This window comes from Mesoplodon bidens (assembly GCF_964165515.1).
Source record: "Mesoplodon bidens genome assembly, chromosome: X".
Taxonomy (NCBI): domain Eukaryota; kingdom Metazoa; phylum Chordata; class Mammalia; order Artiodactyla; family Ziphiidae; genus Mesoplodon; species Mesoplodon bidens.
Window position 1 is genome coordinate 98,976,234 of NC_138163.1, and position 13,368 is coordinate 98,989,601.

General features: G+C 44.7%; 1 protein-coding gene across 1 annotated transcript in view; it reads left to right on the plus strand.

The window, feature by feature from the left end:
• The first annotated feature begins 3,470 nt into the window (after nucleotides 1–3,470).
• Nucleotides 3,471–13,368, plus strand: part of SLC9A7 (solute carrier family 9 member A7) — a 143,560-nt gene continuing 133,662 nt past the window's right edge. The window contains exon 1 of the mRNA XM_081222946.1: nucleotides 3,471–3,872. Coding sequence (XP_081079072.1) covers nucleotides 3,545–3,872 — 328 coding nt within the window. The 5' untranslated portion in view covers nucleotides 3,471–3,544. The remainder of the gene's footprint in view (nucleotides 3,873–13,368) is intronic.

Here is a 13,368-nt window from a genome sequence, read left to right on the forward strand (position 1 = left end):
CACCAACAGTGCACAAGGGTTCCCTTTTCTCCACATCCTCACCAGCATTAATGATCTCTTGTCTTTTTGATAATAGCCATTCTGACAGGTGTGAGGTGATATCTCATTATGGTCTAGATTTCTTACATGGAAGCTCAGGGCTCCAAAGTGAGTGGAGAGCAAGAGCATTAAGAGTGAGCCAGACTCTATGACATAAATCACAGCAAGATCCTTTTGGACCCACCTCCTAGAGAAATGGAAATAAAAACAAAGATAAACAAATGGGACCTAATGAAACTTCAAAGCTTTTGCACAGCAAAGGAAACCATAAACAAGACCAAAAGACAACCCTCAGAATGGGAGAAAATATTTGCAAATGAAGCAACTGACAAAGGATTAATCTCCAAAATTTATAAACAGCTCATGCAGCTCAATAGCAAAAAAACAAACAACCCAATCCAAAAATGGGCAGAAGACTTAAATAGGCATTTCTCCAAAGAAGATATACAGACTGCCAACAAATACATGAAAGAATGCTCAACATCATTAATCATTAGAGAAATGCAAATCAAAAGTACAATGAGATATCATCTCACACCAGTCAGAATGGCCATCATCAAGAAATCTAGAAACAATAAATGCTGGAGAGGGTGTGGAGAAAAGGGAACCCTCTTGCACTGCTGGTGGGAATGTGAATTGGTACAGCCACTGTGGAGAACAGTATGGAGGTTCCTTAAAAAACTAAAAATAGAACTACCATATGACCCAGCAATCCCACTACTAGGCATATACCCTGAGAAAACCATAATTCCAAAAGAGACATCTACCAAAATGTTCATTGCAGCTCTATTCACAATAGCCCGGAGCTGGAAACAACCTAAGTGTCCATCATCGGATGAATGGATAAAGAAGATGTGGCACATATATACAATGGAATATTACTCAGCCATAAAAAGAAACGAAACTGAGCTATTTGTAATGAGGTGGATAGACCTAGAGTCTGTCATACAGAGTGAAGTAAGTCAGAAAGAGAAAGACAAATACCGTATGCTAACACATATATACGGAATTAAAAAAAATGTCATGACGAACCTAGGGGTAAAACGGGAATAAAGACACAGACCTACTTGAGAATGGACTTGAGGATATGGGGAGGGGGAAGGGTAAGCTGTGACAAAGCGAAGGAGAGGCATGGACATATATACACTACCAAACATAAGGTAGATAGATAGTGGGAAGCAGCCGCAGAGCACAGGGAGATCAGCTCGGTGCTTTGTGACCGCCTGGAGGGGTGGGATGGGGAGGGTGGGAGGGAGGGAGATGCATGAGGGAAGGGATGTGGGAACAGATGTATATGTATGACTGATTCACTTTGTTATAAAGCAGAAACTAATAAAAAAAATCTGTGAACTTGAAAAAAAAAAAAAGAGTGAGCCAGGCAGGAACCCGATTGCCTTTTATGACGTAGATTTACAAGTTACTACATTCTATTCTTTGAGGCAGTCGTAAGGGTCTACCGAGGTTCAAGGGGTGGTGGACATAGATGCCACCTCTTAATGCGGGAGTGGAAAAGTTCTGGAAGAACATGTGGGATTGGAAACACGGTTTCTGGCGCTTTTGGAAAACACGACCTGCCATAAGTACTACGAAATCTTTCCTTTTTTTTTTTTTTTTTTTTTTTGCGGTACGCGGGCCTCTCACTGTTGTGGCCTCTCCCGTTGCGGAGCACAGGCTCCAGACGTGCAGGCTCAGCGGCCATGGCTCACGGGCCTAGCCGCTCCACGGCATGTGTGATCTTCCCAGACCGGGGCGTGAGCCCGTGTCCTCTGCATCGGCAGGCAGACTCTCAACCACTGCGCCACCCGGGAAGCCCAGAAATCTGTACTTTTAAGGTAGCTCCTGAGTTGTCCTCAGTGTTACCTATAGAGAGAAGCTTTTCCCTTGACTTTTGGGAATCCAAGAGGCTGTGATATTAAATATTTATGCTCAGTGAACATGGCTTTTAGTGACTCTCCAGAAATTAGATTTTCAGCAAACATGGCTTTTAGTGAGTCTCCAGAACTTAGATCAAGTTTTCCCATTGGTTAACTTTCTCTGTGACTATCCACATTTTTAGTGTTTGCAGTTTCATTGGGAACCTGCAAGGAACTTCAAGGTATATTGATTTTGTAGGGGCTGTGTGACAGTCTGGAGGAATGGGGAGAGATGCTAGCTAAAATCTAGATGAAGAGATTCCCCTGCTGCAAAGAAGGTACTGGGTAGCCTTGGCAGCGTGCTCACCTAGAGGGGATCCAGGAAGTCTGCAGTGCTCCACGTATCTTTCCTACCTAATACCATCTCTACCGTATTCCTACTCCTTTTAGTTAAGCATTGCTCTCTTCAATGAATCCTCTTAAAAATGCAGACTCCTCTGGGAGACAAAACTTGGACAGTTGGTACGGATTTCAGAGTGGTTCAATAAATGCTTATGAGCACAGTGCTAGGCGCTGAGAATTCAATGATTAACTCAATCTCTCTTTTCTTCCTTGACCAGAGGAACAAGGTAGATTGAAAATTCTTGCTCCTGAGGATTTGTTCCAAGAGGCTTTATCATTTAGAGTCCACTTTACGATTTTTTTTTCCAGACCTGGGCCCGGTCTTAAGAATCACCAAAAACTCCCTGGGCTACCAACAGGTCAACATAAAAGGGCCATTAGGGTAGTTGCCCCTCCCCAAACACCTGCTGCTCATCTACCTGGAATGGCAAGTGTCCAGTTCCTTCTGGTTCAACCCGCTTCCCCCTGAGGGTTAGTTACACAGTCCAGAATAAGAAGTCAGTCTACTTGCCAAGTGGTAAAGGTGCTATTTTAACGCTCTTCCCTCATTTCAACCCCTTATCGGTCCTCACTTTGGGTCAGGCTAAAGCCGAGGTTTGAATGAAGCCTGGCGGATTCTGGGAAGCCCGGAATGCTGGAAGGCACTCTGAGAGACGTGGGAAGAGAGGTGTAGGGGGTAACGTGGCTTCGAGGCTCCTCGGCTTCTCCAGAGTCCCCACTTTACTGGGCCCAGGGCGGCTACACACTGGCAGGAGATCAAATACTTGGAGTGGTCCCAGACACAAGACTCGAGACCGCACATCCAAGAGGATGCTCCTGCCAGGCACGGGCGACCTCTGGCGTCCCGTTTACGAAGCGCGGCGGCGAGTGCCCAGGAAGTGGCCCCGCGAGCCCAGACGGCCTGGCCAGGTACGCGGGGACCGGGCGAGGAGCGCAGAAGGCGAGGGGCCAGCGGCCCCGCCCGCAGGCTGGAGGGCGACAGGCGACCCCGCTGGGGAGGCGGCAGGGCGGGCGCGCGCAACCGGGGGCCGGACAGGTGCGCGGGCGGGGGGCGGTGCTTGGGGATCCTGCGCACTGCGCGCGCCCCTCCCCCAGCGCGGCTCCCGGCGCGGCCCCGGCCCCGGCGCGAGCGGGAGGAGGAGCTGCGGCTTCAGCGGCCACTCGGGCAGGTCGGCGGCGCCACGGGAAGCCGCCGACGGCGCGGGCTGCCGGTCCCAGCGCGCAGGAGGCGCGCGGGCGGCGCTGGGGCCATGGAGCCTGGTGACGCGGCACGCCTCGGCCCGGAGCGGGTGGTTCGGGCGCTGCCACCGCGGCTGCTGCTGCTGCCACTGCTCCCGCTGCTGCTGGGTCGGGGGCTACGCGCGGCGGCCTCGGCCTCCTCCTCTGGGGCGGCGGCCGAGGACAGCAGCGCCATGGAGGAGCTCGCCACGGAGAAGGAGGCGGAGGAGAGCCACCGGCAGGACAGCGTGAGCCTGCTCACCTTCATCCTGCTGCTCACGCTCACCATCCTCACCATCTGGCTCTTCAAGCACCGCCGGGTGCGCTTCCTGCACGAGACCGGGCTGGCCATGATCTACGGTGAGCACCCCGTACCCGCGCCCACCGTCCCCGACTCCCCTCGGCCGCCCGGGCTGCTGCGCTCCCCCCCGCCCCCCGTCGCCGCCTTGTGCACCCCCTTCAGTTGCCGACGTGTTTCGTTTCTTTTCCGTTTCCCGCTGCGACGGTCTTGGTTCCCAAGGTCAACTGTCTGCATTTTCGGGCTCCCTATTACCATGAGAAAGAATTCCACTCCATTTCGACGTTTCTTCAGGGGGAACCGGGAAAATGAAAGGCACCGGGGTGGCCTGGTTCTGTCCGGTCGGTTCTGTCTCAGCTTCGCCCCCTCTCGCGCCCCCGCCCCAGTTCGGCTCCACAGGGTGTGTGCGGTGGCGGGAGGTGGGTGACCTCCCAGGGACCGCACCGCCCCAGGAAGCAGGCCACCGTGAGGGTGGGGCGAAGGCTGAGCGTTCCTCGGCTTGGGTAGCGGCTGACGGGGCTTGGTGGATGCCGCCGCGTCCATGGTCAACCTGGGTGGGCGCCCACTTCTGACATCTGTGTTCCCGGATCTCTTGTGAATAAAGTCGAAGCTTGAAGCACTGTGAAAGGTGAGCGTGGTCCAGGACTTAAGAGTGGTGCACCGCCATGGCGGGCCTAGTCGGAGAGATGGGCACGCCTCCCACCCTTATGTCCAGGTGGGAAGTTATACCCAGTTACTTGCCTTCTCTAAGCTAAGAGGAGCTTTCCTATTCCTCAGATTGTGAGAAGGACGCGACTTCGAAGATACATTTGAGGGTGTATGAAGAGGAAAAGTAGTGGTTTTAATTCTGGAGTCAGCCTTCTTTTGTTGTGAAAGGTGGGCTAATGCCACCATCCTGTTCTGGATTCAATGGCACACGGTGTTTTACATGCACAGTGGTCAGCACAAATCTTCCGTTACTACATGGATGTCAGCCACAATCTGAATCATCCCTCTTCCCCCGCCATGCCCCCCCTCCGCCCCCACCCCCGCCCACCATGACTTGACTCCAAACTGGAACCAAGTATTCTCTTTTTGAATTTAGTTCAGTGGAGATAAGGCCCGGGTTAGCATCATCACGTGAAATAGATGAGCCCACTTCACGACTGTTCCCAGTAGGGAACATTTGACTTCATCCCTTATACTGGAGGGATCTCTCCACTCAATTTCCATTCAGGGTTCTCTGATAGAGAATGGAAAGCAGACGCCTCAATCTTTAATGTGACAATTACCCTTGGCCCTGGGCCTTGCTTCTCATGGTTCTTGACTGTTGACAGCCCAGGCTCATGGCCACCAAGGTTATGAAGTACTATCAGGGAGCCCTCTAGTTTTAAAGAGGTAGTGGCCTAAACAGGTCTTGAATTGAAACAGGACCAGATCTAAAACTGAGTTTGGTTATTGCAAATTATAGGTGTGAACACAAACCTGGCCGTTCTTTAGCTTTGTGGTTTGTGTCAGTCGGTGACGACTGATGCCCAGGCTGCAGGTAAGCTCGAAGGTTTCCTGAGCAGGTAGCAGAGTGGGGAGTTGAAGCATGTTGTCATTTCAGGCGATTGACTCTGCCATAGTGCAAATGAACATTGCCTTTATATGTATATAGATAGCCATGAAAATATTTTTATTTTATAGCCCTTAGATCCAATTCATTAAAGTACAGTGTGAAATGCTTTTAAAAGGTAGATTTGACAGGCTTGTAAATACATGCTCAAGTGCGTGGAAATGGGATTTAAAAATGGATTTTCTGAGGAGTACTCCATGTTCTTAGCAGCTCAGTCACCTTTATCTTAAGGCTTGAAAACAACAGTGGAATTTTCCTTTGTGGATATGTACTTTTTAAACCCATCTCAATCTTTTAGTCATTGGGATTGTGCTACCAGTGTACTGTTTCATTTTGTCTTGGGGAAATCTGGTTTAATTGATGATGTTCAGAAAAGGCAGCATCCTCTCATAGCATTCTCTGTAATTTTGTTCTGTGTCTTTGGGTTTTTTAATCTTACTTTGAAATGCACTGAGAAATTTGTTTGTCAATGTGAGATGTCCTAGGTTCTGCCAAATATTAATATTTTGGTGTGGGTTGCCTATAATTGAGAGAAAATATTTCTCTTTTTCTCAGGGATATTTAGTCTTCTGTTTCAAGTCCCCCCCCACCCCCAAATCTGAATTCTAAAGTCATTTGATAAGCTAACTAGCCAGTATATACTTAGACTATTGGGATAGGGATTCTGATTAAAATTCAGTATGAAAATCTTTGAATACTTATGTGAATGCAGTACAGATTTCAGGACTTCTCTTTCTTAATAGTAAGAAAGCAGATTTCACTTCTTGATATCAATAGAGGAAATGAGTAACTGTCCTGTTGCCTCTGAGTAATAAAGGACAAAAAGATCTAAGGAAACATTTGTTAAGTATCTGCTGTGTGCTGGGTGCCCAACTTAATTTATGGAGGTGACCAATTTAACTTTTAAATGTTCGTAAGTTTTCATGAGTGAAAAGAGTTCAGCTGCGAATTTCAACTCTTTACTTTGAAATTAAAAAAAATCTAATTCCTGCCACTTTAAAAATATTTAAGTTGTACTTTGAGAGGGAAGGCTTTAATATTTAAAATAAGTTGTGATATATATATGACACAATGTATTAATATATAGTAATATATTAAAATGTGATGATATATGTATTTGCTGGTGTAGTTGTAAAATATCTCTGGAAGGACATGCAATAGACTAGTACCATTGGTTTCCTTGTGGGGGAGGAACTAGGTGGGTGGGGCATAGGGGTGGGAGGGAGACATCACTTTATACCCTTTTGTGCTTTCTTTTTAACTTTGGAAGTGGAATCACCTAATAGCATGTCCACGCCTCCATTCTGTGGCATTGTTGTGGCATTTTAAGATGCTCCTCAAATCATCCAGTTTGATGCCCGCTTCTCCCTATTCAAATCACATTGTTACCAGTTTTCTGTGATCTTTCAGTTGTTGACTGTACCCATGAAACTTTTGGAACCCTGTGTTTGGAAGGGAGACAAAACAGGGAAAGGGGAAGAGATTTTCCCTCCTCTTCCTCTCTCCTTTTATCCCACTATCCCCCCAAAAGAGTTGATGTTACTTTAGGAGCGGTGTGTACAGATAGATCCCAAAGGACCTAAGGACAAGAAGAGACACTCTGTGAATGCTTAGCATTTAAATAGAAAGGAGTTCCCCTACTCACCAAGGGACAGTTAGAAGCACTCCTCCTCCCTGGCCACTGGTCCAGGCAGCTACAAGGGAAGGTGACCAAAGACTAGACTCTCCAGGGACGTTGAAGGCAGCCCCCAGACCCTGCGATGGGAGCTGCAGGGCAGTGGGTAAGGTGCTTGCCTTTCACCAGTCTAACCTGTTTTGTCAGGGCAGGGAGCTCCCAGCTGTCTGGCTCGGTACGTGATTAAGTGCCATCCTGAAGTTACCGAGCCCCGCATGTCTGTGCAGCAGAAACAGCAAGTGTCTGAGGCAGGGAAAGGTGTCATAAACAAACTGTGTCAGTTAATTGTGGTTCTCTCTCGTGTGTACAGTGGTTCCACTTCCCCCATAATGTTTTTGTGACAATTGATATGGGTCCAGAATATCTAACTTTGCCATGCTAGCCCACCACCTGCTTCTGGCTTCCCCCTCCTCCATGCCTGTCAACTTTCCAAGTACATGTTGGTCAGCCCCTCCAGGTTCTGTGGTCCGTGGGCTCATTGTTGTTTTGTTGAAGCTGGATTCCTAAGCACAGGCTGAGGTTGGGTTCAAAGCCAAAGTCTGAAAGAGGAAATATGGCTTTTTGCAGTAGCATGAAATTAACATTTGAGCCTGTGAGCAAACATTTCAGATCAACCCTCTTCCTGGTTAATCCGGAGCCCTTATTTATTTATTTATTTTAAAGAGCCCTTTACTTTGGCCCTAGTTTGGGGAAGTTCTGTATAGTCTCGGTTTGGTACCAGATCCCCTGGGTTCAAATGTTGGCCCTGTTACTTATAAAGCTGTGTAACATTGGGCAAGCTCTCTGAGCCTTAGATTCCTCTTTTCAAAAATGGAGACAATGCCACTCACCTCACAGAATTTTTGTATTATTGTGATATTGTAAAGGTCAAATGCAGTGTCTGGTACTTACTTGGTAAATATTAGTTCTCATTTTCAATTTAGATTTGTGATTCTTTGGCCAGCATTGCTCCTTGAGCAGAGACCTGCTGTAATTTTAAAATGCATTAGGATACAGTTAGTGGGAGTGATGAGAATCATAATTTTTGGTGGGCTATTTGTTAATACTTAGAAAAAAATTTACAGGGTAGCTATTCTACTCTTTTATCCAGCAGTCTCCATTTTTGGACTTTATTTTTCAGAAATACATGCACTAGCATGTTACGTTATATAGATGGCAATATTTGTTACAGCAGAAACAAGTTGCAGTACTCATTAAGAGGGAACTGGTTAAACTACAGCACATTCCCACTAAGGAATACTATGCAGCTGGGAAAAAGAGGTGTTTTGAGATGTCCTTTTAGGGCAGCTGCCCACACATAGTGTTGTGGGAAAAAACAAGGCACAGAGCAGTATGTATAGTATCTCATTTATTTTTTTGAAAGTCATATGATGTATATACATAAACATGATGCATATATATTTATATATGATATGTGTGCTCTGGAAGGATGCACAAACTTAGCAGTGGTTATCCTTTGACAGTGGGACCTGTTGTTGGGAGGGAGAGAGGGGAGATGTTACTTTTCCTTTTGTACTCTTCTGAATGGCCTGACATTTCTATAACACTGACACACTACTTTTGCAATTAAAACGTTTAAAAGTAAAGCAAACAAAGAATAGATGCATGTATATGTATAACTGAATCACTTTGCTGTACACCCAAAACTAACACAACATTGTTAATCAACTATACTCCAATATAAAATAAAAATTAAAAAAATAAAGCAAACACCTTTTTTGTAGCAAAAATGCATTAGAAATAGATTATAAGTTGTGTGGTTCGGTAACGTTAGTTATTTAAAAGTTAGAAATGGAAGGAAAATGTGTCTTAAAATTAGAAAAATGACATTTCCTGAAAGCATTTCTTAGAACCTTTTTGGAATGATGTAATTAGAAATCACCATTTCACAGCCCCAAGGACAGTTGATTTAGACAAGGATTTTCAGTGAATTCCAGAGCCATAGGTGAGAGGTTGTTGGGGAACATGGTACTTGCGTGGTACTGAGTATCACCCCACAGATTACTTACCTATCACAAAGGAAAGAAGGTACCTTTACAGTGGAGAGGTCTGGCAGTCACCATCTTATACTCAAGTCATCAAATTTATCCTTGGTCCTTGTGGAACTATCTGGTATTATATGCCTCCTGATGTGTTGCAAGAGGAAGCATACAGCTTTACCTATGTAGTATTCATCCTCAAAATGTTTCATCTGAATCTAATCCAGGTTTAGGCACATATTCCAGTTTATAGGAAATATAGGGGATAGAGAAATAAGTTATAAGATACCATGTGAAAACGGGCATATCCAAAATATGGGACAGTCTACAAGACAGTTGGTCCTGGTTTCTTCAAAAAGTCTATGTCAAGGGAAACAGAAAGGCAAGATAAGTGACTGAATTGTGTCCTCTCAAAATTCATATGTTGAAGTCCCAATCCCCAATGTGATGGTCTTTGAAAGTGGGGCCATTGGGAGGAGATTAGGTTTAGATGGGGTCATGACGGCAGAGTCTCCATGATGGGATCAGTGCCCTCTCTCTTCTATCATGTGAGGATACAGCAAGAAGGCAGCAACCTACAAGCCAGGAAGAGCATCCTAACCAGACACCAAATCTGCCAGCACCTTGATCTTGGACTTCCCAGCCTCCAGAACTGTGAGAAATAAATGCTGTTTAAGCCCCAGTCTGTGGTATTTTGTTCTAGCAGCCTGAGCAGACTAAGACAGTGTTTTGAGTTAATGGAGACCAAAGAGACATAACCAAATGTAGCACAGGACAGTTGATTGGCTCCTGGTTTATGAAAATGAGCTATAAAAATGTTTTGGGGACAGTTGGGGATATTTGAATGTGGACTTGGTATTAGATGATTAGGAAATTACTGTTATTTTCTTAGGTGTGATAATTAAGGTTATTTATATAGGAGAATGTACTTATTTGGAGATGTAGGCTGAAGTATTTAGGGGTGAAGTGTATGAGTCCTAACGTATGCAACTTTCAAAAAGTTCAGTCGAAAAAAATTGCATGAGATGATGTTAGGCTTACATGACTTCTTTTTCATTTCAGTTTTTTGGTTTGATTTTTAGGTTCACATGTCTTTTGAAAAACTGCCTCTGTTCCACTTAGAAGAGAGTATATGTTAGGAGACTTTTCTCTTTTGGTTAAATCATGCTCCCTGTCTTTCTTTTCTTTTTTTTTTTTTTTTTTTTTTTTTTTTGCGGTACGCGGGCCTCTCACTGTTGTGCCCTCTCCCATTGTGGAGCAGGCTCCGGACGTGCAGGCTTAACGGCCATGGCTCATGGGCCCAGCCGCTCCGCGGCGGACCCGGGCACAAACCCGTGTCCTCTGCATCGGCAGGCAGACTCTCAACCACTGCGTCACCAGGAAAGCCCATGCTCCTTCTCTTTTAATCAATGTGAATATTTGTATTAGGGTAATGCTAGCTGTTATAATAGACCAACCCCAAATTTCCGTGGCCTAACTAGAGAAAAGTTCATTTTTTACTCATGTAATGGGCCAGTGCAAGGGTCTGGCAGGTGGCTCTCCATGTGGTGATTCAGGGACCAGGTGTCTTCCATCTTGTGGCTTCCCCATCCCTTGGGGCTTTGGAATCCTCTCCCTCCAGCCAACGAATGAGGCAAGAAAAAGAAGATAATATGGGGAAGCCTTACACACTAAGCCTGTAAGTGTTGCACATGGCTTTGCTGCTTCTGTTGGACAGAATTTGGTCACGAGGCCACATCTAACTGGAAGGGAGGCAGGGAAATATCGTCTAGTTGGAGTAAGAGGAACAGGTTTGGAAAGCAGCTAGCCTATCTCTGATGAAGTATTTGATGAGTACTTTGTAATACATAATCCAGAAAAGAGAGGTAGGAGGATTTGCATGCATATTTCTTGTTGTTGTCAACTGTTGATAAACTAAATTTTGTATTTTAAGTGATCCAGTTTGAAGAGGGCATTCATCTTCAGTTTATGAAGTTGTTTCAATAGACCTATCAGCATTACCTGGGAGCTTGTTAAAAATAGCATGTCTGGCCCCAGACTGACTGAGAATGTCTCAGTGGGGCCCAGAAATCTGTCATTCAATACACTACCAAGGTTTTTTTCTTTTAAATACTGAAGTTTGAAACTCACTGCTCTAGAATATTTAAGTTTTCACCCTTTAAATACATTCACTATGTTGCTTGTAATTAAATAAATGCAGGAAAAAATAGCAACTGTTTATTGAGCACCTGCTATAATAGTCAAGCACCATATTAAGTATTTTGCATACTTTAAGCCATTTAACCTTCACATCAAATGTATGAAGACCGTATTATTGGCCCCATTCTGCGAGATGAAGAAATTGAAAGTTAGGCTTAGTACCTCATTTGTTTAGAGTCACATGTTTGAGATTGGTAAATGGGCATCTATTAAAGGATGAGATCAATAGGTTGAGGATGTGTTTAGCCAGGATAGAGCAGAACCTGAATCGTGCTCTGATTACCTGGTTCCAGGAGGTCTTTGAGGGAAATCCATGCCCAGAGTATAAAACAAAGCAAAGTGACCCTTTATTATTAGCTGGGGCTTTGTCTCCAAACTCCAGTGTACAGCTGCAAGGGGTGAGGCTGGCCAGTTTGGAAGAATCAATTTTCCTATGCTAGATCTGTCTGGGGCCCTTGAATCCAAGTAAACCCAACATACCTGCTCATTTGTTCCCCAAAGGCCACATTCCAGGTGTTACTCCATTGATATGTGTTATGGACTGAACATTTGTGGCCTCTCAAAAATCATATGTTGAAGTCCTAACTCCCAGTGTGATGATTTGGGACATTTGGCCTTTGGGAAGTAATTAGGTCATGAAGGTGGAGCCCTCATGAATGGGATTAGTGCCCTTAAAAAGAGGCCCCAGAGAACTCTCCACCATGTGAGGATACAATGAGAAGGTGTCAGTGTACAATCCAGAAGAGGACTCTCATCAGAACCCGAACATACTGGTACCCTGATCTTGGACTTCAGCCTCCAGAACTGGGAGAAATAAATTTCTCTGGTTTATAGGCTGCACAGTCTATGGTACTTTGTTATAGCAGCCTGAACTAAGACAGTATGACAGAAGTCTCCCAGTGTTATGGAGGAATGTAGTCAAGCGATGATCAGAGTGGCTGCACTAGGCCTTCTCAGGTGGGAGCAGTTGCTTAAAAGTTTTCTCATCTCTAGACATCGCTATCACAGAGGTGGGGAAGCGGGTAGAACTGGGTCTGTCAAGCACTCGGGTCTCCCTGCTCTTACTGTGCTAGTTGTCACAGGTATATCATAGTCTCCTGGAGAGATTTTCCAAAGCACAATACATGAGAAAGAAGCCTAGTGCAGGCAGGAATGTCTCTTTTGTTTGCTCTGTCTCTGCCCCTAGAACAGTGCCTAACCCATAGTAGGTGCTATGGGAATAGTTGTTTAATGGATTCTACTTTGTCTAACAAAAAATGAGATGCTGTAATACTGCTTAGCATTAAAGGTCCTTCCTTCAAGTTGTTGTGCCCCGGATTCACACTAAGAGTGAAGTTTCTGAGAAGGAAACCTTTGTGAAAACATCTGCTTGAATCACGACGAACTGTTTAAGAAAGGAGAATGAAGGGATAGGTGAGTATGTGTTTGCAGAAAATTGTATATTTAGCTAATAAGCCACATGGTGGGTTTTTCTTTCTCTTTTTATTGTGGTAAAATATATATAACATAAAATGTCATTTAAATTATTTTAACTGTATAATTCACTAGCATTAATAATGTTCATAAAATTGTGTGACCATCACCACTATTCCCAAAATTTTTTCATCACCCCAAATAGAAACCTTGTACTCATTAAATAATAATGCCCCATTCCTCCCTCACCCTAGCCCCTGATAACCTTTAATCTACTTTCTGTCTCTATGAATTTGCCTATTCTAGAGATTTCATATAAGTGTATTCATACAATATTTGATCTGTTTCACTTAAAATAATATTTTCAAGGTTCATCCATGTTGTAGCAGGTACATGAACTTCATTCCTTTCTATGGCTGAATAGTATCCCATTGTATATATACGCTACATTTTGTGTATCCAGCCATCAGTTCAGGGACACCTGGGTTGTTTCCACCTTTTGGCTATTGGTGGTATAATACTGGTATGAACATTTGCATACAAGTGTCTGTTTGAGTTTCTATTTTCAGTTCTTTTGAGTATATACCTAGAAGTGGAATTCCTGGGTTGTAGGGTAAGTCTGTGTTTAAATTTTTGAGGAACCACTAAACTGTTTTCCAAAGTGGCTGCAGTATTTTACGTTACCACCACAATGC